Source organism: Ammodytes marinus, assembly GCF_949987685.1.
Source record: "Ammodytes marinus genome assembly, chromosome: 17".
Lineage (NCBI taxonomy): Eukaryota > Metazoa > Chordata > Actinopteri > Uranoscopiformes > Ammodytidae > Ammodytes > Ammodytes marinus.
Window position 1 is genome coordinate 18,119,702 of NC_137221.1, and position 27,903 is coordinate 18,147,604.

The 27,903-nt window shown below is 44.5% G+C and overlaps 1 protein-coding gene across 1 annotated transcript; it reads left to right on the top strand.

Annotated features, from left to right (window-relative positions):
- The first annotated feature begins 105 nt into the window (after positions 1-105).
- Positions 106-27,896, top strand: LOC307264263 (inactive phospholipase C-like protein 2). The gene is made up of 12 exons (XM_080045616.1): positions 106-652; positions 12,650-12,751; positions 12,973-13,122; positions 13,562-13,722; positions 14,388-14,844; positions 15,405-16,634; positions 17,033-17,282; positions 17,656-17,942; positions 19,039-19,245; positions 21,608-21,683; positions 26,554-26,663; positions 26,846-27,896. The coding sequence occupies exons 1-12, from the start codon at positions 389-391 to the stop codon at positions 27,026-27,028; spliced, it is 3,477 nt and encodes a 1,158-aa protein (XP_079901742.1). The 5' UTR covers positions 106-388; the 3' UTR covers positions 27,029-27,896.
- Positions 27,897-27,903: the final 7 nt, after the last annotated feature.

The window sequence follows — 27,903 nt, forward strand, 5'->3', positions numbered from 1 at the left end:
CTGCTATATATTTATTTTTTTGAACGCACGCGCACATCCAGCAGTTTGCGAAGATGTGATGAGTGTTGACGGCGGAGGTCTGGGGGGGTGTGTCGCTCACTGCTGTCGCTCAGCTGTCTGTCTCCCCTGCTGTTAACCCCCAGCGTGTGTGCTTGTGTTGTGCGTATGTGTGTGTGTTCAGCAGGAAGAAGACGCTAGAGATAGAGCGAGAGAGAGAGAGAGAGAAGTTTCCTCTGCTCCTGGCGCACGGTCACCGTTTCCTTCACTTCACGCGATGGCACGTCCGTGTCCGCGTGCAGCAGCGTGTTTGTCTGGAGCCCCGCTGCTGCTGCTGCCGCTGCTGCTTCCGAGAGAACTGAGGGATCATTAAAGTGTTACCCATCAAACCATGGCCGATTTCGGGGAGAACAAGGGCAACGCCGTCGGTCCACCGGTTGCTGGCAGGAAAGCTGCGTCGGTGGGGGCCGCCGTAGTGATGAGAGAACAGGAGGCGCACCGAGATGAGCCGGTGTCTAACGGGAACTGCAGCCTGTCAGACCCCGTCAAGAAGAGGCTCCAGAACGAATCCAGCTGCGAGTCTCCGTCGTGGGAGAGCACCGGTGGTTCAGGAGAAGCCTCCAGAGCGATTCCTCGTCGGAGCAGTCTCATCAAGGTAAGGCCCACAATTTCCCACCAGAAAAGAAACCAGCTCATGCTGCTTTCAAATATACTTTGAAAAGACTTTGAAATAAAAGGAAGGAAAAAGCATGCAAACTGTTGCCAAAGCAAAGCATGCATGACAGCGCAGCAGGCCATGTTTACTGAAGTCTCTAGAATAACGCAACACTTTTAATAATAAGCCTTTGCAGGAATATGCTGATGCTGTAAAAAATTACTCTTCAAATTAATCAAACACTTGGTCACTTTAGAAAAACCACTGAGTCATGCATGTACTGTATGTGATTTAACAGACACAGGCAGGCAGACAGACAGACAGACAGACACACACACACACACACACACACACAGCTTGATTTTAATCAATCTGCAACCTGAAAACAAACAGTTAATAGCCTATGCTGTGACTGTGCCCTCAAACTGTGTAGAATAGCAGAGTAATCAGTGGCCTCATCTCACTCGCATGTCTGTGCTGTTAATGAAATGGAAACATATGAGCACAAGTGTCATGTCCCATTTAGGATGAATTTAAAATGTTGGCTGTTGTCAAACCTTCGGCCCTGAGCCTTGCCTCTTGGTAGCCTGTACAACTCAGGAGCTTATCATATGGGGTCGATGTGTGCAGGCAAGACCTTGTTCCAGGCAACAGCAGGCGGTGTCACTTCATAGCACTCCATCCGCTAGAGAAGAAGAGGAGGAGGAACTAATAAGCGAAACCACCTGCTGGAGTCTTTGATTACAATGAGAAATGTAATTGATTCCGCACTCTGTGGCTCACAGTTGAAATCCCCACTGTTCAATTAACCCCACGCCTACACTGATCAGAGCATGTACTTCACCAAATGTTAAGTGTTTCTGTATTGTAGCCCTTGATATAGTTGTCATACTTAACTGTTCACCTTAATTTTTTACTCAAAATGCTTTTAAAGTGTTGTCATATTAATAACATCTGATCAATAACTTAATGGTTGTGGCCTCCAGGCATCTAAGAAGTGTTGCATCGATCTCCAGTCCGGTCTCTGCATGTCTTCATTCTGGCCTGCAAAGACGCGATTGTTTGAACGTTGCTTTGTCTTATTGGCGCCGACTCAATCCTCCTCGAGAGGAAGTGGGCCAGTTGGCCAACTTCCTTTCGTACAGTTCATGTTGCAATATTGCTTACAACAAGTCATGAGCGCTCTGTGATGATGACACGTCTCTTTTTTGCTGGAACACACACACAAATGTTTCTCACATCCTTGCCCACAGGCCTGCTCTTGTCTTTTCTTCTGTTTATTTCTTCCGTCAGTGCAGCCAGCCTTACAGCAGGCCTTTAACGACACACTGTTCGCTTCAATGAAGCTCTGCCGTCTCATGCTGGGTCAGAAATGGCGTTCAATAAGTCCTGGCTCTCCGCGTGCCTCCTGATGTCCACTGCCGTTAAATAGCTGCAGTACATTACCTTCTCTCTCGGTATTGCCTTCACGTACAACCCTGTGTATTGAAGCGTGGAAGTTAGGCTTTGTGGCATTTGGATTTGTTGGACTTTTTGTATACGCTCCATGGGCACATTTAACTCGGGGAACATTCAGTAATCAGGGAGGGGGGAGGGGGGGGGGGGTTTGAATCCACTTGTCAACACAATGCTGCGTTTTTTCTGTTTGCTAAACTACTCCTATGGGGGTAAACTTAGGCCTCCACACAATAGTAGTATGGATGGTATGCAGGCAGATAAACAGGAAACTTGACATTCCAGCCGTGTGTGTGTGTGTGTGTGTGTGTGTGTGTGTGTGTGTGTGTGTGTGTGTGTGTGTGTGTGTGTGTGTGTGTGTGTGTGTGTGTGTGTGTGTGTGTGTGTGTGTGTGTGTGTGTGTGTGTGTGTGTGTGTGTGTGTGTGTCAAGTTCATAATGATGTAGATAACCATCAGGCACTCTATTTGCTGTTTCAGTTTAAAACACGCGCAGACATTCAGACTTGCACAGGCCTGCCAGTCACAACAAATATCTGCCTTTTTAATTTCTTACATTTTCTTATAACATCACTATCTTATACAATATCAGATACTAAGACATACAGTCTGTGTGTGTGTGAGAGAGAGGGGGGAAAGAGATGGTGTATATGTGCACTTTTAAAAAATCTCTCATTTTCATTTATTTTTTAAACTATGCATTTTGTAATGATCCGGCAGGGTTTTAAAGGGATCAATACGCCCATAATTCACCTGAAAGAACAATTTAGGATAATGGGCTTATTCCAATTCTTGCTGAGAGTTACGTTAGAAGATTGACAATCCTTCTAATCAGAGAGGGTTAGCTTAGTTTAGCATGAAGACCAAAAGGAGGAGGAGGGGAGGGGGGGGGCAACTAGCCCTGTTCTGTCCAAAGGGAACCCAATCTGCCAGTGCACTATTGTTTGTTTGTTTAATTCACATGAAAAGGAAAGAGTAGAGGAAGCGAGGCTAGCTGTTTCCAGTTCTTATTCTTAGCTTGACCAACCTTCTCCTAGCTCGTCCTATAACTGAAGGACATAACTGAGTGCTATTGATCTTCTCATCTAACTCTCTTTAAAAAATAAATAATAATAATAATAATAATAATAATAAAAACTGATAATTAAAATATTCGTTGGATGTTTTTTTTACTGGACAGCAATCAGTGTGTTTGTACAAGTGTGCTTCATCGCTGTGGGCCTCGGTTAACATTTGGTGTCTAAGTAAATGCATACTTGCTGTTCACTCACTTTATTTACCTTCATCAGTATGCATGTTTGTGCTTTTTTGGATGTCTCCGTGTGTGTTTTTCAGTCTAAGGGAGCAGCGTTAGCCAGAGGCGTTAGCAGCACACAGCTGGGCTAGTGTGGAGTTTTGAGTCATAGCAGCTCTGAGCACCTCCCGCAGTTCAAATCAACATCTTTAGCCTGCTTGAAAAAACACTTTGGCCTGCAGGCAAGGCCCTGCACAGCGCAGCCAGTGGAACAAACCGTCTCACTGATTGTGATGGAGCCACAGGACATTGCACTATACACTCGTGCTGAGCTCCTCTGGTGGTTGAAGCTCTCGCCATATGCAGCACACTCTGCATTCATTATACACACCTAGCCATGCATCTGCAGAGCTTTAGGTGTGTGTGTGTGTGTGTCTGTGTGTGTGTGTGTGTGTCTGTGTGAATGGATGTCTGAGTTTGTGCCTGTCATCCCTGAGGGGTGTGTCTACTTTTTTTTTTTCCTATACTTTGAACCCTCCAAAACCACCTGTTCTTGTTTTTAGCCCCTATCTCCAGTAAATACATGTGTGACGTGTGTTAGCTTGAATCGTGGTTAGCTCTCTGGCAAGATGACCTTTTGCTTGTTTCATTTTGTGTGGCGTGTGTGTCTGATTGTGTGTCCATGTATGTGCATATGCGCCAGGGTGCACATGGGACTAAAGCGTAAAAGAGCATCTGCTGCTCTACTTGCCACAAGGCTATGGGTTTATCGTCAGCCGGAGCACTTGACTCAATGTGAACGCTCACCGCACTTTTCTCGCTAAACCTTATTCCCAGACATTGAGCTGCTGACAGTATAGCTTAGACCACACAGTGCTTCCTGTGGCTTATATTTTACCTCCATGTCCTGTCATCTATTATACAGCCGCCCGTCGCACACTTGTGACCACCACCCAACACACACCCGGACGAAGATTATGTGACTACTATACACTTGATAATCTGCATGCAATAATGGAAATTTTTTCTTTAATAGGGCAGCTAATATGATTTTTAAGATTCATTCATAATTTTTTTTTAAACATCTCGACTACTATTCTGTCGTTTGCTGTGACATGTGGTACTTACATGTATTTATTCCCCCTTCGTGGTGAATTTAAATGACTTTCGTGATCCCCTGACATTTCATTTCATTTAAACTGAATGACACCCATTTGTGTCTAGCGATTATTAGCATATATTGTCATGCTAACATGCAGAACTAATTTTGCGGACATAGTAAACACAATACCTGCTAAATGAACATGCTGATGTTTAGTCTTGTTTATTTTTGAATTTTGTTGATTTTCTCAGACTCGAAGCACAGTACAGTACATTGTGTGGCCTCATTAACACTCACACACAGATGGGACGGAGGATCGAACCACCAACTCTGCAATCCAGTGGACGACTGCTTAGCCACAGCTTCCCCTATAATATAGAATGGTGTTTCCACCACATGCTTTCTTATTAGGAAGGCAAGATGGCCTGTGTGTCAGCTGTCATCTATTATTTCATTCAGTGTGTCATCTGATTAACCCTTGTTTATTTCAGTTTAATCAGTAGCAGTTAACTGGCACCTTGTATTAAGCATCAGCACTGTTGCTATGGTTACCTGCAGAGTAATAGCCCTTACGTTGTAGTGATTTCAGAGAGGTGGATAAGTGGTGAACTGGACCTTTTCTTCTCATACATATATTAAATGGACATCTGCCAGCCAATCAGAATCAAGTATTGTGTAACCATGGTTAAATGTGATGATGGGAACAGCATGCCCACTGCCGGCAACCTGATGACTTAAGTGATGGCTCTCAGACACAAATAAATGTTGTGTGTTTGTATGTTTTCTACCATATTGAATCCTGGTCATAGTCCCATTCTTTTTTTTTTTTTTAAAGCCTGTTTTTTTTTTTCACATTCCATACATCATATCCCGGTTCCCAGTAAATCACCCGCCCCAGCCCAGCGGTGTTGTGAAAGGCGCTGAAATAAACCATACCACTAATCATCCATCATCTGCTGTCAAACACACAAAGGCCACAGGAAAGACAGTTCAGCCTCCCCACCAATTTTCATTTGCCTCTTCTACATGCCTCTTCTTTCTTTTCTCCCATCTGATTTTCTATCCGTCTCAATTTGCCGATCAAAGACGACGCCCACCGATGACCTACATCCTCGTTCATTGTTGCTGACTCTGAGATTCTGATGCGGGCCTGTTGCATCTTGTGCGTCGTAGCATGCGTGAATTGCAACGTAAGCTAACTAATGAAGGCACACGAGCCCATGCTGGTGCCTAGAGGCAAAATACCGAGTGCAACAGCTCTGCAACTGTAGGCACAAAGATACACCTTCATCTGTCAAATAAATTCTCTCACTCCTTAGCTCATCTTTTCTTTGGTTTTTATTCAAGTTTCAACTTTTCTGCGATGTCTCTCTGTCATCTTGTGTGTCCTTCTCTGATAACTAGCCTACATTTAGTCTGTTTTGCCACACAGTCTCCCCCTTCAATCTCACCCTTTATCCATCCCCACATCTGTCCATACAGTTCAGTCAGTCCATATGTCCTATCATATCAGGAGCATAAGTAACCCTGTGGTAGTAATTGATATTTTTAAAACAGAGCTAAAAGTCAAGTGAATATTTGACTTGACTTCATCAGGTGGCCACAAACATGACTCCCAAATGAGGTAGTAAAAAGGGATTTGAATGTGCATCATGGTCTCGAGGTTCATCACTTGGAAGTGTGAAACCTAAAAATAACGAAGTCTGTGTTGAAAATGAAGAGGGAGGGTTTTCACACCCCACTGACATCCGGCCTTACTGTATCACTTTCCGTCACCCTCCTCTGTGTTGTCACTTCACTCGTCTCTCTCTCTCTCTCTCTCGCTCTCTCTCTCTCTCTCTCTCTCTCTCTCTCTCTCTCTCTCTCGCTGTCTCTCTCTCTGTCGCTGTCTCTCTCTCTGTGTCGAGCCACAGGAAGCTCTCTGCGATTGGTTTACGGGCGGCTTCCTGTTTTGGAGCGCAGCAGCGGTTTGAGGGACTCATCTTGCTCTGTGAGAAAAACAAATTATAGGGCCCTTTGTGACGGATACATGCAGTACATTTTCACAGAGATTAAAGTGAAATGGAATTTTGAAGCTTATCACAGGATGATGTATTTCTCTCTGTGTGTGTGTGTACAGGAATCTTTGTGAGGACCAGTTTTAGCTTTTAACAACATGTTTGGAAAGTTAGTTTGAGGGTTGGTGTTAGGCATTAGGTCTGATGGTTAAGGTTAGGGAATTCATTATGTTAATGTGAGTGTCAACAAGAATGTGTGTGTGCTCTAATCTGGTTAAGACAGTGCGTGCCTTTCTTACATTGAGTAATCAATAGATCTTGTATTTTGTTCCAGTTGGTATCTACTTGCAGGTTCATGTGTGCCCTCTAGCTATATCTTATCAGGAGAATTTATTCCAAATATTCAAGACGTCACGTCAGCGTTGTTTGGTTGTGTGTTTTGATCTATTTCTCCCTCTCTGAAAGTAATTGATGTTGCAGGCAAATAGAGGTAAACATGTAGGAATGCCCTCACTCACACATGAGATAATTGAATCCCAACTGTTGACCAGGCCACTTTCATAGTCCTGGTGTTTCCCCAGCTTGTGACAGGCAAACACACAACAATATGAGAGAGGGGTTATTGGATTTCAAGGGGAGGGCAATGGGCATTCTTTGCTTCAACGTGATTTCTGCCCGTCTTTCCTAGGTAGGTGACGTGTGCACAAAGACTGGTGGCGATACAGCCACAGAGGGACCATTAATGACACACACACACACACACACACACACACACACACACACACACAAAGTGGTGTGTGTGTGTGTGACATTACGGGTAATGGTCCCTCTGTGGCTGTACCACCAGTCTCTGTGCACACGTCACCTACCTAGGAAAGTCCACATAAATAACACGGTCCCCACAGACATGCAGCCACTAGCCAGTAACAGACAAGGCAAACCTGATTGAAAGACAGGCGACGGGCAGAAATCACATTGAAGCAAAGAATGCCCATTGCCCTCCCCTTGAAATCCAATAACCCCTCTCTCATATTGTTGTGTGTTTGCCTGTCACAAGCTGGGGAAACACCAGGACTATGAAAGTGGCCTGGTCAACAGTTGGGATTCAATTATCTCATGTGTGAGTGAGGGCGTTCCTACATGTTTACCTCTATTTGCCTGCAACATCAATTACTTTCAGAGAGGGAGAAATAGATCAAAACACACAACCAAACAACGCTGACGTGACGTCTTGAATATTTGGAATAAATTCTCCTGATAAGATATAGCTAGAGGGCACACATGAACCTGCAAGTAGATACAAACTGGAACAAAATACAAGATCTATATAGCCCCTTTTACACAGCCAGTGAAAGCCGGGAATATGCTGGAATTTCGGCCCTCCGCCCTGCTGTATAAATGCGACCGTTGCGGAAGGAGGGAAGAAAGGTGCGAGAGATTGTTCCGGGAATTTTAGTACCTCGGGGGGGTAGTAAGATTCCCGACACAATCAGTTCCGCCTCTCTGTTTAAATGCGGCCAGCTTGTTGTTGCGGAACAGGGGGGCGTTTGACGTTCCATAGCCTACGTTCTAAACATGCGACCATTTTAGCAGTTGAAGGACGCGTGTTTTTAATTAACCACGGCGGCCTGATGTCCAGTAAAAATCACCAAATAAAAGGAACGGCGTATAATCTAGCTGGTCATAAGGTCCGCTGCTCAATCCAAACCCCCACGCTTCATTTTGCAGAGTGTATGAGTCTATTTCTGCCTAGGGGAAGTTGTACAATGGGTAAGCTAGGCTAGGCTAAGCTAGGCTACGACTGGATCGCCACCGCTATTATTATCCTAAGTCTGAGCGTATATCCACAATTTATTTCTGTCTACAGTAACGTGACTTAACACACTGTGTGTATGTGTGTCTGATTGGCAGATCGCTGCCCTTACAAAGAGACTCGCTCACAGCAAACCTGTCACACAAACACACACACACACACAGACAGACACAGAGGTGAAGCAGTGAGCAGCGGAGTGATTTTTGTCAGTTTGGTTAACAGTCCCAGAGATGTTGGACTCAGCGCGTCGCGAGATCAACCGGCACATCGTGGGGACAGTAAAATACGGCCCTCTTACTGCAAGCTCCAGCACTTCTGCTCTCAATTCACCGGCCAGTGTTGTTGTTGTAAAGCAGCTGACCGGCGCGGCGCTAAATGTTTACGTCACACCTGACGCTGTTTACAAGCACCTCTTTCATTCCGGACGCTGTGTAAAAGGGGCTACTGATGCGCCAGCAGGCCGGCGTTGCTTGGTTCTGTGTAAATAACACAAAAGCAAGCAAAGCCGGCATATTGGAGTGATGTTGTTCCGTCAATATGCCGCAATCTCTGTGTAAAAGGGGCTAGTGTAAGAAAGGCACGCACTGTTTTAACCAGATTAGAGCGCGCACACACACATTCTTGTTTTTCTATCTTTGTCAGGACACTCACATTAACATAATGAATTCCCTAACCTTAACCATCAGACCTAATGCCTAACACCAACCCTCAAACTAATTTTCCAAAAATGTCGTTAAAAGCTAAAACTGGTCCTCACAAAGATTCCTGTACACACACACACACACACACGCACGCACGCACGCACGCACGCACGTGCACAGGGAGAGATATAGATTGAGGCCAACATTAATCTGCGGTGGTTGTCACCAGCAAGGCAAAGAGAAGAGAGAGTGTGATGAATGAAGGGTTGGTTCTGTGTGCTTCTCTACAAAGGTGCATATATATACTGCCAGTTAAGTCAATAAGTGTTGGCTCTGCGCCTCATTGTGCCACAATTCCCACAAGCTTTCAGAAAACTTTGCAAATTCAATGCTGTTTTCAAATTGATTTTAAAACGGCACTTATTTTGAGTTAAAGTTAGAGGTGTTGCTAAAGCTCCCTCGAGGGGGACATGTTTTTTTTAATGGCAACACAAAATCAATTTGTTCAATTTGCAAGAGAGGGTGTTATTCTGTTTAACGGATCCCCTGCTGTGTGCTATTCTTTTTAGGGGCCTGAAATAGACTCGAATTGTCAGGGCACTTCCTTTCTCTTTGTCCTTCCCGCAGAGTGAGATCGGACGGGGGGTCTCGAAGTCCACACCCCCTTTTCATTCCCTGTATCATTAACCCCGAGGCATCAGAGGTATTTTTAGTGTGCCGCCCTCCCCTCCCTCACCTCACCACTGCAGGTTTATAAAAAAAAAGGAAAACTTGTCGCCATTGGAAACACTTCCATCTTAATGAGCCAATTCTCTATAAGGGTTTGTGATGGTTGTTCCGTGTCCTTTTCATCCTCAGCGAACTGTGCTTCCCCCTCTGCCACGCGTTCTTTCATGTCCTTCAGATGAAACACAGCTCGGGTCTTTATTATTTATGTTTTGCATCTACATTTTTTATTTTATTTTAAATCCTTTATTGTCTTTAAAGTCCCCCCCCCCCCCCAGATGTCTTTCATATGATGGCGACCCCTCCTCTCCTCTCACAAAGGATCCAGTTATTCCTCTTCTTGAGGTTATTATGAATTCTCATTTGAATGAAATCATAGATGTGCCGGGTATTATTACGAATATGACAATGTTGATCACCACTACGACTACTGGCGATTGACCAAACTTTCTATTTTGAGAGCTAAAGATGAGATTTTTTTTTTTTTGTCGGAGAGCAACAGCTGTGCAGTTCGATCTTCCACTGTCAGAATATGGTTGCATATTTTCCAGTGTAAGGATTTGCTTTTACTTTATAGTAAACTGAGTATGATTTGAGTTTTAGGTTGTCCAATTAAAAAAGGGTTATAATGACCATAATTAATCAATAATGAAAATAGTGCATTTCTGCATTTGTTTTATTATTTCAAATTACATTTTTATTGTGACATAGCATGTACGTAAGGCCATAGTATGTTAAAGCTGCAGTTGAGAGTTTCTGTCGCTTGTCGCTGTTTTGATAAAAAAAAGTCGCCAGGGGGGCTGAAAAGTCACTAAATATAGCGACAAAATCGCTTTGAGTTGGCAACACAGCACAGGACGAGGGCTATATAGGGCCAGCGGACGTCCTGCTGCTAGCGGCAGGCAGCCTAGGGGCAGAGGAAGGGGACGAGGTCGCGGTCGGAGAGGTCTTGATGTGATAGGCCAAGAGGACATGGCCAGTGTACTTTTTTTCGAGCTCTCTCCGTCTCCCTTTCAGCAGTTAACTTTTCAACATTCGTCTTTCCTCGTTTTTTTGCTGTCTTAGCGGTGTTATGCCTCGTTTCCACCGAGTAGAGCGGGTCGGGTCGGAGCGGTTCGGTCCGGGTAGTTTGGCTTTTCATTTGCCAAAAGTTGGGTAGGGTACGGTTTAAGCGCACCTAACCGCTCTGAGCCGCTCCCGATCTCAGTACTCCTCCGTAGGGGTACTAGCGGCCTGAAAGCGGGCCGAAAATGCATGAGAAGGCGGAGCTACACACTGCCGTCATTTGATTGGTCGAAAGAATCATTTCCGCCATGTGTAGATCTCGGCAAGAGTGAAGAGAGTCTTGTGTTTTGGCGAAAATGTGAGCACAGCTCTGTTTATTGTGTGGTGTTTTTCCTCGTCAATAAATTAATCAGTTGGTTACACTGTGTCCCATAGTCACGTAGCTGCTGCAGCCAGCACTGTTCGCTCACTGTCTCTATGAGTTGCGCCGAGCGGTCTCTGTGTGTTTACGCCATAGATAGTAGTAAAATACACGCTCACAACAACACGGGGGGAATACATAAAGAAGCGGCTGGTTTGAATCATCTCCGCCGTTTGTAGTCACCTCGGCTAGAGTGAAGAGAGTTTTGGCGAAAATGTGAGCGCGGCACTGTTTATTGTGTGGTGTTTTTCCTCGTCATTAAATGAATCAGTTGGCTACACTGTGTCCCACTGCTACGATGTCACGTAGCTGCCGCAGCCAGTGCTGTTCGCTCACTGTCTCTATCAGTTGCACCGAGCCGTCTCTGTGCTCACAACACGGGGGGAATAAATAAAGAAGCGGCTGGTTTGACCAAGCAAAAACAAGAGACCGCTGGCTTGACCACAGTTGTTCCCACAGCCCGATAGTTTGACCCACATTCTGGCGTCGGCTATCGCAGTCCAGCCTAAACCCCGCCCTACCAGTAAGGGTAGGGTCGGCGGTGGAAACAACACCGAGATTCTTAAAAGTGAGCTGTCCCGCTCTGAGCCGCTCCGATCCGACCCGCTCTACTCGGTGGAAACGAGGCATTAGTTGTTGGTGTCCTGGGAATGGTAAATTGAGGGTTCGTTTGTGAAGACATTGCTACTCGCTGTCCGCCGTAGTAGCCTAGTACCAAACAGTAGGCTAGTGTCAGACTGCTAGGGTCGTGAACGCTCACGCAACTGACGCATCAACGTCGTTGCCAAGGACCCACAGCCAATAAGAACGGAGAATCTGACCTCGCTCTGATTGGTCAAAATTAACATGAGCGGTGGCAATTTTGGGGGGCAGCACACAGAGGCAGGGGGGAGCAAAGTGAGAAAAAAAAATATTTTCAGACCACTTCACCTACATATAGCTGAATGGCTATTATGACAGTTTTGCCAAATATTACAGTAAAAAAACTCTCAACTGCAGCTTTAAGTATGTGGATACTTGCTTCTTCAATCACTCTACTCTATATTAAATCAAGTACAATTATGTTATCCTGCCTTAGATTAGCTTAATTGAACTCTTTGATTTGATTCTATCAGGCCTCTAATATATCCATAATTCAATCACTTTCGCCCACACATATTCTCTTATCTGCTAGTATGGGGTTCTTTGTGGGGGTTGACATCTGATCGGTCAATAAATCAGACGGATGATCTATGATGGTGAGCAAAGATACACTGATTGGGTCTGCGGGCAGTCTTTGTGGAGGGGCCTGAATTAGAATGCTGCTGCCTGCTGCCACTTGTCTAGTCAGGTATGATTAATGGGGTAATGGTGAAGGGCAAGGGCAGACAGAGGCTTTTAGCATCGGGAACAGATTGAGAGGAGGAGGAGGCTTTATGTAGTGGACCGAACAATCTGTCTTTTTGTATAAACTGATTTTAATCCGTTGGGATCCATTCTGGGTTGTCATACTCCTCAGAGGGATAACTGTATGTCTGTCTGCTTTTCTTTTTCTTTTCCTTACTGCAACCTCTCCCTCGTCATTTCTTTATCTGCTTCATCCATCCTCCCCTCTCTCCTCCTCAGGACGGGTCACGTTCCAGTCGGGACAGGAAAAAGACAGTGTCCTTCAGCAGCAGCCTGTCGGAGAAGAAGATCAGCAGTGCTGCGGACTGCATCCACTCCATGGTGGGTCTGCTAGCTATAGTACAGTACAGTACAGTGCAGTGTTACCCCTTTACATTAAACATAAGTTTCACATCCCTGTACATGAAATATTCAATGCTTCAACTCAATTCACACATCACTCAACACAGTTTGATCTGAAGGGACACAGAGGGCTCTCTCTCTCTCTCTCTCTCTCTCTCGCTCTGTCTCTCTCTCAACCTCATCCATATCTTGCTTTCCAGGTCGAGGGGAGCGAGCTGAAGAAAATCCGAACCAACTCGCGTGTGTACCAGCGTTACTATCTGCTGGACGCAGGCCTCCAGGCTCTGTGCTGGGAGCCATCCAAGAAGGAATCGGATAAAGCAAGGATCTCGCTCTCCTCCATACGTGAGGTCAGTGTCCAGAGGAAAAAAAGCTTTCTAAATCTATCCTTTTATGAATGACCTCAACGATGCTTTAAAGTTGCACAATGCAGTTTAAGAAGAGGGGGATTTGTTTACATGTGCAGAGCCTGCAGTTAACTTACAAAACACATTTTCTCTACATGTTATTCTAAGTATTGAAAAATTATATCACAAATCAAAACAACATTATTTTGAGACAACTGGAAACAAACGTAAGACTATTGTATGTTTGTAAAGACAACTGTGGCTCCCTGCTGCTGTAAACCACATTAGTGAAACAGTAACCGTTAAATCTGTTATGAGAATATACCTTACACAATGTTCACTTTCTGACACACCCAAAGTTACATAGTGCACCTTTTTAAAGGCAACCACGTCAAAGACTACAGCTGATTTGCAATTATTGTATCTGATTTTTAAATTCTAGGTACGGACAGGTCGTAACACAGAAACCTTCCGCACCAGCGGCGTTTATGAGCAGATTTCAGAGGACTGCGCCTTCTCCATCATCTATGGAGAGATGTATGAAAGCTTGGACCTGGTGGCCAACTCTGCTGAAGTGTCTAATATTTGGGTGACTGGCCTAAGGTATGACTCAACAAAGAAGAACAGGGTGCTCTCTTACACTGTACTCATCTATGATGTTTATATCTACCAGATAATCAATTACATATATATATATTTTTTAATTATTCTAAAAATATACATTTTAAAATGATTTGTGATGTATGGGGCCTTCAGACCAAAAACAACCATGCGTTGTAACAATAGGGTGTTGTGGTTCTAAGGGTGTGTTGCTTTAAATGCAATCCAGGAAGTCCTGCTTAAGCAAGAGATCAGTGAATTTAGAGACTTATTAACAGCTGCCAAAAAAACTGCACAACAGTTTGTAATATCCAGGCTCAGAACTACTACAAAATAAGATGCTCACAAGACGAGGTAATCAAATATGCACTCACATGTGTTTCCTTGGCCAGTGCAGTGCCTTTCCAGATAACGTGTTTGTATTTGTTAAAAAGTTGAGCCAAGTTCAACTCTTTTTATGACGACACTGTCTGTCTCTCCAAACTGTCTAATATAGCATAAAAATTCCCAAAAAATAATCTTAAAAAAAAACTCATATTGCTGCAAGTATTTTACTTTATTTGAGTGTCAGCAAAATGCGATTAAAATGAAAAGTTAGGCGATGCAGTATTTTGAAGAAAATATTCTTTCCTATTTCATTGGTCTATTCTTCTCTTGTCTTTGTCCAGGTATCTGATGCAGTATGGGAAACACGCCCTGGACATGCTAGCCAGCAGTCAGAACAGCCTTCGTCTTGTCTGGCTGGAGCAGCTGTTTGCCTCTGCAGCTGATGCGGACGGACAGGATGACGTGGAGGAAGGGATCCGCCTGCAGTTGGCCATCAAGTTGATACAGAGCGTGAACCCTGGCGTGAGCCGCGGCAAAGTGGAGCACAGGTTCAAAGAGCTGCAAAGAGTCAAGGAAAGGAATCTTACTCTAGATAATGGGTCTGGAGTTCAAGATCCCGGTGAACACAAAAGACTAATTGGACAAAACGTCACCAAGGAGGACTTCATCGAGGTCTTCCATGACTTCTGCACACGTGCAGAGATCTACTTCCTGTTGGTGCAGTTCTCCAGCAACAAGGAGTTCCTGGACACCAAAGACATGATGAGGTTCCTGGAAGCTGAGCAGGGCATGGCTCAAGTGGGTAACACAACTGGAATCATGCAAACAAATAAATGGTCGACCGATATGGCTTCTTCAATGGCCAATACAGATATTTAGAAAGCTGGTTGGCCGATTGCTGGTATAAAATGCTGATATCACGTTGTTGTGTTTCTTGTATTTGATAAAACAAAACAATTTCATAATATTAACAAATGAGAAAGAACATTTAACTTAAATGACACGTAAAAATATTACAAAGAAAGTGCATTGTCCATGTCTCTTTGCCTTCCCTGGTGTTGGCTCTGTAAAATATTGCCATAATGGACTTCTGGGTTTCTATCCAGCCATCTGATAAGGTAAATATTTTGGTTAAAAAAATAAAAATAAATAATATAGCTCCACAGCAGCCACACTGACTAGACTGGCTGTAGTGTCTGCAGCCGTTATTTAAAATAATTATGTGAGAGTAGATATCACCCGATACGTATTATCTCCTAAAAAATAGCATAGGTAAAAGTCAGGGATAGATTCACAAATGCGATCCTAGCCTTTACAGTCCAATCCAATTCCCTTCTCTCTCCATGTTTCCTCTCCAGGTGAGTGAAGAGACCAGCCTGAAGCTCATCCAGTCCCACGAGCCATCGGAGCAGGGCCGGCAGCAGGGCTACCTGTCTCTGGACGGCTTCACCAGCTACCTCACCTCCACACAGTGCCACCTGTTTGACGGGGAGCACGACGTGGTGTGCCAGGACATGTCCCAGCCTCTGTCCCACTACTACATCAACTCCTCTCACAACTCCTACCTCATCGAGGACCAGTATCGAGGCCCTTCCGACATCTCCGGCTACATCCGCGCCCTCAAGATGGGCTGTCGCTGCGTGGAGGTGGACGTATGGGACGGTCCCGAAGACGAGCCGGTGGTGTGCACGGGACACACCCTCTCCCCGCCGCTGGTCCTGCGCTGTGTGCTGGAAGCCATCGGGAAGTTTGCCTTTGTGGCGTCGGAGTATCCGTTAATAGTGTGCATCGAGAACCACTGTTCGCTCCCGCAGCAGAAAGTCATGTGGCAGCATCTGGTGGGGATACTCGGGGAGAGGTTGTACACAGATCCCCTGGACGAAGGGGAGTCATACCTACCATCGCCACAAGACCTAAGGCATAGGATTCTTCTAAAGGGGAAAAAGCTGGGGCAATCGGTTAGCGACATGGAGGACGGGGAGGTGAGTGAGGAGGACGAGGGGGCGGAGGTGGGTCAGAGGATCAAAGCGTCCAATAGCATAGGGGCAGCGCCTGGAGGGAGCGAGAAGGACACCATGCCCAAAAGCGTCTCTCTCACACCCGTCGCCCCCCAGCCCGAGCCTCTCCATCTCCCCCCCAAACGTTTCAGGCTCTCCAGGGAGCTCTCCGACCTGGTGACGCTCTGCCGCTCCACCTGCTTTGTGGATTTTCCCACGTCGTCCGAAGGCCAGAAACCCTGGGAGCTGTGTTCCTTTCACGAGTCTCACGCCGTGCGCCTGGCCAGCGAAAGGCCAGGAGACTTTGTCAACCACAACAAGCGTTTCTTGTCCAGGGTCTACCCCAGCCCCATGCGCATCGACTCCAGCAACATGAACCCTCAGGACCTGTGGAAGTGCGGTTGCCAGATCGTGTCCATGAATTTCCAGACGGCCGGGTTGATGATGGACCTGAACACAGCCTGGTTCCGGCAGAACGGCAGCTGTGGTTACGTGCTGCGGCCGGACATCATGAGGCAGGAGGTGTCCTACTTCAGCGGAGACACCAGAGACACAGTGCCCGGCGTATCTCCACAGCTGCTCCATGTCAAGGTACAAATGCATGAGACTACATAGAAATGAGTTGCATTGTCACAACTGGCCTAATGAACATAAAGGAATAATATCAGTTCATTAGATTTAGGGTCTACGCCGGTCTGTAGTTTTGGCCATCATCCCCTTAGGAAAAAATAACATCCGGGCACATGCCAGGCAATCATACAGATCTTAAACAACCCAACAAGTAATTTTGACCTGTTTACAACCTGTTGGATTTACTCATACCCTTGACACCAATTTCCTAGATTTCAGCAATTGCTTCGGTGTAAACATAACTGATAAAGTTTAAAGCCAAAACCACACAAATAAGACTTCCCCCCCCCCCCGATTATTTAAAAAAATAGAAAAATAAATGAATAACAGCCTTTTATAATATTAATCCTTTAACCCAGGTCATAAGCGGACAAAACCTGCCCAAGCCGAGGGGTTCGGGGGCCAAAGGTGACGTGGTGGACCCCTACGTGTACGTGGAGATCCACGGCATCCCGGCCGACTGCACAGAGCGCCGCACCAGGACAGTGACTCACAACGGGGACAACCCCATCTTTGACGAGAGCTTTGAGTACCAGATCAACCTGCCGGAGCTCGCCATGGTCCGCTTTGTGGTGCTGGATGACGACTTCATAGGGGATGAGTTCATAGGTGGGTGTCAGGGCTACAAGTCACAAGAGTTGTAAACTGTAAATTGACCCATGAGAATATTTTTTCATTGTTCGAAGCTATAGTGAGTAACTTTTTCATATAAATGAATGTCGGTTACATTCAAAGCCATCGCCCAAACGAGTTGACACAAAGTTGATAAAGCATATCAGCTCAACAAAACTATCTCTGTATTTCTCAGTATGACAGCGTTTACAAACTGGATTCTGGACTCATGGAAGGCAACATAAGTTACGCACTGTACCATTTCAGCTCATACAAGAGTGGATTAGTAAACTTTGATTACTAAAATGGTATTGCTCCACATGTTTTCACTTGCTTTTTAAAATGACATGTGATCTTACTACCACCACAGGCCAGCACACCATCCCTCTGGAGTGTCTTCAACCGGGCTACCGACACGTACCACTGCAGTCTCTGACAGGAGAGGAACTGCCCCACGCCAAGCTCTTTGTCCACGTGGCCCTGACCAATCGGAGAGGAGGAGGGAAGCCTCACAAAAGGGGACTATCGGTGCGAAAGGCCCGCAAGGGGAGGGACTACACAGCTCTGAGGGACCTGGGGGTCCGCGCTGTGGACGAGGTTTTCAAGATGGCCGCTCCACTGCTGAGAGAAGCCACTGACCTGAGGGAAAACATGCAGGTGAGGAGGGAGTCACAGAATATTTTTTTTAAATGCTTTATTTATAGATGAATATAGATAAATATAGATTTTTCAGATAAAACAATACAACACACACACACACACACACACACACACACACACACACACACACACACACACACATAAATTTTTTTTTAAAAAGGAATAGAAAAATAAAAGACAAAATAAAATATTTTACTCTACCAAAGAGGTTTCTACGGTCATCCAGTCACTGAATTTGTTTAGCTTGATGTCTGAAGCTCGCCACAGACCAATGACACAGTTTTGCACAGTAACTGCCTGGGACTGTATTTGATAGTTGACGTCGTGTGTTTACAATACACAAAGTGCTCTTCTTATTAGTTTCCCAAAAAACAAAGGCACAAATAATAATGAGGCACAGTTTGAACAACACACTGAGTCGTTCAACTCATGGATGAGTTTGAACAGGTTTGATAATTCATTATATTTAAGCAAACATTTACTGGTTAAAGCACAACACATTTTATAAACCAAACCCTAACCAATTCATTTTAATTAACAGGGAAATCTCATTTCTCTCAATCTCTATCAGTGTGTTCAAATTTAACAGTGATGATTGTGTGTAACGCTCAAGAGGAGGCACCAAAAGATTGCCACAAGTGAAAAATCTTCTGCAATTGCATTTAACCTGTATGAGCCTTCTGGCTGGCAGCAATTTGGTCATTTTTGTGTGACCCCAGGGGCAATGAAACAGTCAGTGTGGTTCGACTGTTGGCATCCACATCTCTTGATTTCTTCTATTAAAGCCTGAACTACTAGAGCACAACTTTAGGGGGGAAACCGCAGGGGAGAGAAATCAATAGTCAGAGGCAAAAGACATATAGCGCTGTTGCAGGAGTGGCTTTACTGGTGTGTGTGTGTGTGTGTGTGTGTGTGTAAAAGGGATTGAATGCAAATCAAGTAGTCAGGAGATTTTACAGATATGATGTCACTTCATTTCGATGTCGTTCTGTGTCTCTGCGCCGTTTTCCCATTTAGGTTTGTGAGATGAGAGAGCGAAAGATTGTGAAAGACTGGTTAAGGTTGACACATTTTTTCTTTATTTTTCCAACAGAACTCAGTGGCAGTGTTCAGGGAGCTGTGTGGTGTGTCGGCGGTGGCTAACCTCATGCAGTGTGTGCTTGCTCTGAGCTCCAGGGTTATGGGACCAGACGGGGCCCCTCTGCTACTGTTTGACCTGCGGGACCACTACCCGGCCCTGGAGACACAGGGGCCCCCCCTGCCTGACGTCCTGCGTCGCGTCGTCTCCACATACGAAATGGTAAAGGAAGGAAAGAGAGTTCAAAGTGTGTGTGCCTGTGTTTGTTTTTCTTTTTTTTCACCACATAAAGGTAATATGCAGGCCAGGCTCACTCACATCCCTGAAATACATTAAAAGGAAGGAAGGACCCAAAGATCACAAATCAGCCAACAGCCTCCCCCCCCACCCCTCTCTCCTGTCCACTTGACCCAACAATGAGAAATCCCCCCTGCCAGACAAAAGCTTCCGTTTTTAGGAGAGAAAAATATGTCCTCCAACACAAAGTGAGATCTCATTGTTATGTAGGAGACAGCTTTCCCATTAGTCTTAGCTGTTACAACTAGGCTCGTAAAAGACATGTGCGACATCCTAAACCTTGGCCTGAGTGGACAGTGTGTTTCCTACCAAATAAACTGCAGGCTTTTCATTGACCCAGGAGAAAGTTATTTAATGGACTCAATTTATGTAATGAGGTCTAGAAATGAATCCAGCCATGGAGAAAAAACAAACTGCAGTGGAGTTCAACTATTCAATAAGATGGGTTTAATCAGTTTGATTGAATGGGTTTTGGTTCATTTGCAGCACGTGTCTTAAAGGTGCAGTGTGTAGAAGGTATTGGCATTTTTTTCAGAACAGACTTGGTAGAAATGAGGTCAGGGTAAAAAAATGTTTCATTACCTTTACAATGAGTGCTTAACATCTACATAGGAGCGGGCCGAGACGCCATGTTGCACAGCCATGGTCCTACGGTACCACAGAATGAACCAACTTTAACAAACTTATACATTTTATATATTGTGGGTGTACGCCGGAAATGCACCTGTTGGAAGACGCAGAAGAAGTACTATAGAATAAATACCTAAATACATGTTCAAATCATCACTTGATATTGTCAAAATACTTGATGCAGTGGTGGATGATGCCATCTTAAGTAATTAGCTTATTGTCCTTGAAGGCCACCGTAGAGTCTGTAAATTCTTTAACTACTAGACTCGGACTGTCATGCGAGTGTTGCAGTGGTAAACTGCATTGCGACCATTTTTTTTGCCAGCGGTCTGGCTGCTGCAGTACTTTTTTTTAAATTGATATCTGACATGCTTCATAACAGATATCCCACTGGGAGTCTCTTGGGTAGGATGATGGACAGTCAGTATGAATTGCCAATTTAAAACTACTGTCCAGTGAGCACATGTGATGTATGTGAGTGTATGTGCATTGTGAGGGAGGGAGGGAGGGTGACTCCTTTTAGAAACAGCCTGTAGATAAACGGATCTGTTCCTGGCCTTATTAAGTTATGATTAAGGATTCACTTTATAAACCGTGACACTTTAATTTAACTACGGTTGTTTTTCACTGCTCTGCAAATAACAAGTGCTAGACCTGTGACTGTCTGTTTGCACATTAGCGTGTACGAAACATTTTGTGTGTGTGTGTGTGTGTTTTGCCACTTCTGTTTCCAGCCAAGCGGATCAGAGTTGAAAAAGCTCGGCCCTAGTGCTGAATACCATTAGCATAGATTTGAATGTTGTTGTGCTAAATGGATTCCACACCTCAATCCAGATGCCTTGGAGGGAGACGCTCACGATAGAAACAGGAAATGGGGGTGACTGTGTGTGTGTCTCCTGTTGAATTGGATCTTGTCAAAGTAGCATGCCGTGGTTAATCCCTTATTTGTCAAACAGCATTTTTTTCCCTCCCACACAGGGTCACGTCCCAGCAGGGTTTGTGAGAGGAGGTGCAGAATTAATCAGGCTGAAGCTGCTCGTGTCGTGTGTGTGTGTGTGTAATGTGTGGTCATTATTTTAAAAGAGCTGTCAAATTAGTCCCTGTGGGAGCCACCATGTGTGACTGTGTATGTTGTGGTAAAACTGCCTACATTGTGAACTCCAATTGGCATTTTCCATATGTTAACAGCCTCCAGCATTTTTAAAACATACATCACTATAGTGTTTTTTTTTTCATTGTAAATGTTCACCTCCTTTGTGATTTACACCAATACACTCACCCTTTAATGTTCACCGCGTAGTGTTGTTTTACAGCACTACTATGAAACAGACTGTATACGTGCTTAACTGTGTGATTTACACCACAATAAGAACAAGATGGCAAAAAAGTGTGTGTGTGTGTGTGTGTGTGTGTGTGTGTGTGTGTGTGTGTGTGTGTGTGTGTGTGTGTGTGTGTGTGTGTGTGTGTGTGTGTGTGTGTGTGTGTGTGTGTGTGTGTGTGTGTGTGTGTGTGTGTGTGTGTGTGTGTGTGTGTGTGTGTGTGTGTGTGTGTGTGTGTGTGTGTGTGTGTGTGTGTGTGTGTGTGTGTGTGTGTGTGTGTGTGTGTGTGTGTGCGTGCATGTGTGCTTCATGGCTAATAGGTGTTTCCCTGTCCACAGATGGTCCAGGCCAGCAGAGCAGTGATGGAGAACTCAGACAGAATCTACGACAGGATCCTGCACACACAGACAACGGGTGTGTTGGTTGGTGTGCTTGTGTCAGTGTGAATGTGAGACGCTGCTATGCAGAGTGTGTCTTATGATGTGTGTTATTATTATGAGCAGAAACAAAACGGTCCGTGCCCATGTTCCAAGGCCACTCATGACAACGCCCACACAGCCTCTTTAACAGCGCAATTACCCTGACCGCAGTGGCTGCTTTTGTCATTAACTCTTCTTCTTTTCTATCCTTCCTTTAAGGCAAGACACTGCCAGTGTAAAGGGTTTGCATTTTAACTTAAAGATATCATCATGAAACTAAAAACATTTTTACAACATATTATTATGCAAAGTTTTTACAGGAGAGATTTTGAATAAAGCCTTTTTTCATTTTATTAATTAAAAAAATACAATGTAAAGGTCTTAGAAATAGATTGTTGGCCTGTTTGTAAGAACAAAATGTATAATAAATCAGACAATGTACAACATATGAACAAATCCTTTTGTTATAACCTTCAGAATAGTGCTATAAATTATTACGGAAAGTTAAGTTGATGTTATTGCTTCAGAAGTTGAGATTTTTGTTTCAGAGTATTGAAATAAAAACCTCCTTTGAGATAATGGCCATTAAAGATGGTTTAATAGGAGAAATATAAAGACACAAACTGACAATATATAGTAATATACTTAAATGTAGGCTACATGTTGGACCTTCTATCAATACTACGTAGTATGAATTAAGACATGTTAGGGAAGTAAAACAAATAAAATCTCCAAATTGACCAGTTCCTGCAGGGTCTGGCCTTCGTTTCCTTCCCTCCCCTTTACCCTCTTCTTATATCTTCTTTCCTGTCGTTCATTTCCTATGTCGATTCATTTTCCTTATTTCTTCTTATGCTCACCTCTCCTCCCCTCCTATTCTATCTTCTCTGAAAATCCTTAAGTGAAGGGCACCGTATCTGCCCTGATATAATCTCTGTGATCTTTTGGAGGAGGTTTGTTTACTTGAGCAGCCCCCTTGGGTCATTTGACATTACTCAGCCACACAGTCGCTGTCACAGTGGCAAAAAATAACTCCACAAACACACAGCGACACTCACACTGTACCCACATCCCTTTCCTGACCCTGAGTCAGCCTTCAGGTCTCACACAGGAGACACTATGATTTGACATTTTTGATTATATATTATTAACGAGGGAAAATTATAATTACAAAGAGATTAATTTTATTGAATGTGCTTCTCTAGGTGCTGGCTTTGATTCCTCTATGGGTTACATTACATGAGAGTTCTGTGGGTTGAAATAGGACCCTTGAGGGAAGTGTAAATAGAAAAGAGGAAATGAGAGAGAAATTCAAATTAACCAAAAGCAAATTGATATTTTCCAAGGGAAGAAGATGGTTCACTTGGGGACATTGTGAAGTGAATGTTGTTTACAAATGAGCAAAATAGGCCAATTTGCTCCTAGACAACTGTTCCCATCCCCCCTCGAGATTCATTTTAGGTTTTCTGGGGCCACGGCTTCATGCTTATTAAACAAACTGTGACACATTCATCTGTTTGTCTTCTGCTGAGGCCAACTTCTAACTTTCTTTTCTTTTTCCCCCCCACGTGATAACTTAGTAGTATTATTAGTAAATACAGTGAAGATTTGAACGGGGAAAAGTTTGACCCTGCAGCTGTAAGGCCCAGTGCCAATACGTTCATCTGATATAGGGGCTTGCTGCAGAGCCCTTAAGGCCTGGTCTTCTGAACAACGCTTTTCCTGTGTGTACAGAGTAAAGATGGAAATCAGGTGATCCTAAAGGCGGAGGTCTGGAACAGTGGGTGGGCAGCGATGAGGCAAAAGCAGGTCACTAAGAGAGGGGAACCATGGGACGGGCGGGTGGCAGGGAGATGGATGTCTGAGAGTTACACCAGAGCCAAGGAGTTGAAAAAAAGGAGCGAGGGAGAGATGGAGAGAGAGAGAAAGAGGGGCACAGGGAAAGCCGTGGGAAGATGAATTGCTATGATGGATATCTAGAGGCAATGCTCAGAGGAAGACAAGAACACCAGGGGAGAAGAGAGAGTCAATCCACTTTAGTATCAGGATGTGGTGTTTTTTTTTTGTTTTTTTTTGCTTTTTCAAATAGTAATTCACTTAGTGGCACATAGCAACGCAGATAGTTGAGGTTTTTCTGTGGCAAGGTTTGGAAAAAACACCTCTTTATATATTCTGAAATCGAGAAACTTTTTATAAAAAATAAAGTAAACGCCAGGCAGAAACTTAGAGCAAAGTGATGGCACACGAGCAATACTCGATTTTTTTTGAGGCCGATACTGGCGATTCAAGAATAATTGTCAATATACTGTATGTACTGTAAGGGGAATTTTGTAGTTGAAAATAAACTTGTCTCTGTTGGCCCAGCTATGTAGGCTAATGGTCACACCATTTGGAAATCCCCTCAAACATACAGCGGGAGAACATATTCAGACAAGGAAAAACATGAATGAATAAACAAACAAAGAGTCATTGAATGTTTTGATTAATAAAGTAAATCACTCTGATACCGTGGCCTTCACGTCCACCATATCTCCACCTTTGGGAGATGTTGGAGCAGTGTTGCGCACCACCATGATCATCAAATCTCCAAATAAGGGAATATCTTTGGGAAAGAATGCTGTTTGTCCTTCTAGTAAAGTTCAGAGACTTGTAGAGTCTTTGCCGAAGGGCTGGGAAGTTCTACCACTACTTCAACACTTAATGTTGGCTTTTGCCTTAAGTTTGTCACTAATCTTTTATTTATTTGAAGTTAAGGTGAATTGACCAGTTGAGTAGCTGCTTATAGTTTTGAAATTTCACAGGATATGCTAAGAAATACATATGCCTGCCGGTTGTCTCTTAATTATATCAAGTAGGCAGTCAGACCCGGGTTTTTTTCTCACAGTTCAGATAGAGGGCAGGAAGTGGAAGTGATGTGTTTCCTGTTACCTCCTGTCTGGCTGGCCCCAGAAGGTTATTTCGGCCTGCAGGGTCAGGACCCTGTTACTGTGTGTGTATGTGTGTGTGTGTGTGTGTGTGTGAGTGAGGTGTCTTTGTGTGCACACTGTCCCAGTATTGGCTCTGAAATGATGTTCCTTCCATCAGCCCCACTTAGTTCCACAGGGAAATGGACAGAAACGCGCACACTCCAATAGTAGGCCTAGGCGTCGAGTTGCCTGGCAACCGGTGGCAGTAAAGGTTATCATTCACGCAGCTTCTGTAATGTGTGTGTGTGCAGACATTTAGTGACACAGAGGGGATCATAGGTAAGCAATTGGTGAATTATAGCCACATTCAAGCTGTTTACTCTTCTGTCTCGGTGCGTGTTTGGGCTTCACAGCTTGGCATGTTAAACGGCTCTCGCTGATGGCTCGCAGTGATGTGTGCCCCGTGTTAACCCACTTCTAGGTTTCCATGGTTACAGTGGGACGGTGGCCCGGGGCGGTCAGAGGAAGCCAAACACACAAAAGACAACTCACAGCACACACACTCCTAACTAGCCGACGGCCTGACTTTTCTTCAACACTGCCTCTCTTTCTCCCTCTGTATCTCTCCCTCAGATTTTCCGTCTCTTTTTTTGCATCCTTCCTTTGCACTTTGCATTGCTCATTTCCACTTTTTGACTCCCTGTGAAATGGGATGGCAAAGTTAGATGGATGCACATGCCTAGTGTCCTCTAGTGTAGCTCCAGTTTGAATTTCAATAAGGAGAGAATCGTTTGAAGCGGGCTAACTCTTTGCAGAGAGGGGCGATGTAGGAAGACTTAGAGGCCATTGATGTGCAGCATCATCATTAAGCTTAGTAGAGCCTTTTGAAGATAGGAGATAGGACAGAATTCCCCAGAGTCGACTATACGTGCTGGTGGAGTAAAGCCTGCAGGTGCACCATAACTGCCATTCCATTGGTTCAGAGGGAATTTCGGGCAGTTGGAAAACGGAAAGGATGTAAATAGCAGAAATGTACCTATTCTTACCCAGCCACATTCCAAATTGTGTTCATTGGTGAAGTATACAAACAGACACACACACACACACACACACAAACAAATAAGAGACTCAACTCCAGTGTGTCTCCATTGTACACCAACCATCCTCAGCCTGTTACAACAGCCAAGGGCTTAATGCAGACAGAAAAACCTTTTCTTTTCCTCATTTCACAGTTTACACAAAGCAAAGTCTAGTTCTACTGTTGTGTGTGGGCTTCGATACATGAAGAAAATGAAAAAAAAAAAACATAAATCAAAACTAATAGCCTAACGAGTCTAAATCCACCCTAGCCGCTCTGTGAGGCTGTACAGCAGCCCACTAACATTCTCACTGTAGCCAGGGTTTCAATTAAATCCAGCCTTTTTTTTAAATGACAAAAGTGCAAAACATACTATTCACAACTGTTACATTTTCATTTAATTAATGCACCAACTTTACTAACTTCCCCTAAACATAAAAACTTGAGTGATATTTTAATATCGTTTTTAATACGCAATTTGAAAATGTGCATAAAAACAGGTGGATGTAAACCCAGCTACTGACAAGCGCTGGTGGGACTAGGGGAAAAGAGGATTATCATATTTGAAGCATTTAATAACTATATTGGGACCATGAATGTCTGTACAAAAATGAAGGGCTTCAAGCTTCGTCCTCTAACGTGTGTGTGTGTGTGTGTGTGTGTGTGTGTGTGTGTGTGTGTGTGTGTGTGTGTGTGTGTGTGTGTGTGTGTGTGTGTGTGTGTGTGTGTGTGTGTGTGTGTGTGTGTGTGTGTGTGTGTGTGTGTGTGTGTGTGTGTGTGTGTGTGTGTGTGTGTGTGTGTGTGTGTGTGTGTGTGTGTGTGTGTGTGTGTGTGTGTGTGTGTGTGTGTGTGTGTGTGTGTGTGTGTGTGTGTGTCTCTAGCCATGGAGTTTCATGAGAAGCTGCAGAGTCTTGCGGCAAAGGAGGGGCTGAAAGGTCGCAAGGTCATTCGAGCGCTGGAGAGTTTCAGCTGGAATATTACCATTCTTAAGGTCAGCACCGCATACACACACACAAACACACACTCTGTCTCTCAAAAAGCAGCCTTAGGGGGCAGACCATTAGAACATGTTTTTTGGCCTCTAGGTAGTTGCTCATCATTTGATTCTGTCAGTTCTACTCTCTTGCATCACTCCTGATTTCCTCTCTCTCTTTCCCTCTCTCTGTCTCTCAGGGTCAGGCTGACTTGCTGAAGAACGCCAAAGCCGAAGTGCAGGAGAACATGGAGCAGGTGCACGACGCTGCTTTGACTGGAAACCTCACCAAGGAGAGCCAAGGAGTGAGAAGGGTCCGCTCCCAGACGCGCAGAGGCCAGGAGGACAAAGCCGGCACCAGCGCTAAAGGAGCCTCCGCATAGCAAGCTAAACCACCTAGCCAACGAGATAGGACCCAAAACAAAACTGCCATTGTAGCCGCTGTGACTAGCCCTTCTTCATGTGATTCAAATTGTTCCGATGTTGAACCCCGCCTTGGACGCAGACTTTCGCAATGCTATGGAAGAGTACTGCGTGTTTAAGAAAGAGAGTCGATGAATGTAGAAGTCACTGTCCACCTGTCGCAGAGAACCCACAAGCCAGAGCACTGCTAAGGACACGTGGGGAGGAGATGAATGTAGTTGAGATTCCGTTTGTACTGTAATTCAACTGTAAATACAACAAGTGTCTATTAAACGTGTAACGTGCAATGTGTCTTGAAGCTGCAGGAAAATGTGTCACTCTCCCGGAGCAGTCTGCGACGACTCAAAAAAAGCCTTTTGATATAAGTGCCACCTCCACATGTTAGCAGCTTGTACTTCACAAAGTCACTGTCTAGCAATATCCAGTAAATATTCCATTTTGTGTGTGTGTGTTTTAAGGTGTTTCAAAAGCGTATCTCTTGGACCAGTGATGCCCCCTTTACGTCTCTTGGGTCGCTACTCGTCATCCAATCACCTTGAGGTCCTTCGTTTTGCCACGGAATTTTCAACTTTGCCCTTTAACTATTGTTGCCTCCCATACAGTATTCTATATTTTTATATTTTCCGACGCGGCCCTGTGCCAATTAAACCAATGTTACCCGCCATAACGATCAACTCCAGGACCTGTACATATTTGCCTCTAGAGGAACCAATACTGTTATGTTGACAGTGCTTACTTTGTGTGCAGAACACAGTACAGTAGTTTAATATGAGTCTATCCTTTTGGATTATTTTACATAAGTTATTGATCCTGAAAGACAACATTCCAGATACGC

Excerpts from the sequence above, each read along its gene's own strand:
- LOC307264263 (XM_080045616.1), top strand. The coding sequence starts at position 389 with ATGGCCGATTTCGGGGAGAACAAGGGCAACGCCGTCGGTCCACCGGTT. Across the intron at positions 13,723-14,387 it reads ATTTGGGTGACTGGCCTAAG|GTATCTGATGCAGTATGGGA; the intron begins GTATGACTCAAC and ends GTCTTTGTCCAG. Across the intron at positions 16,635-17,032 it reads CACAGCTGCTCCATGTCAAG|GTCATAAGCGGACAAAACCT; the intron begins GTACAAATGCAT and ends CCTTTAACCCAG.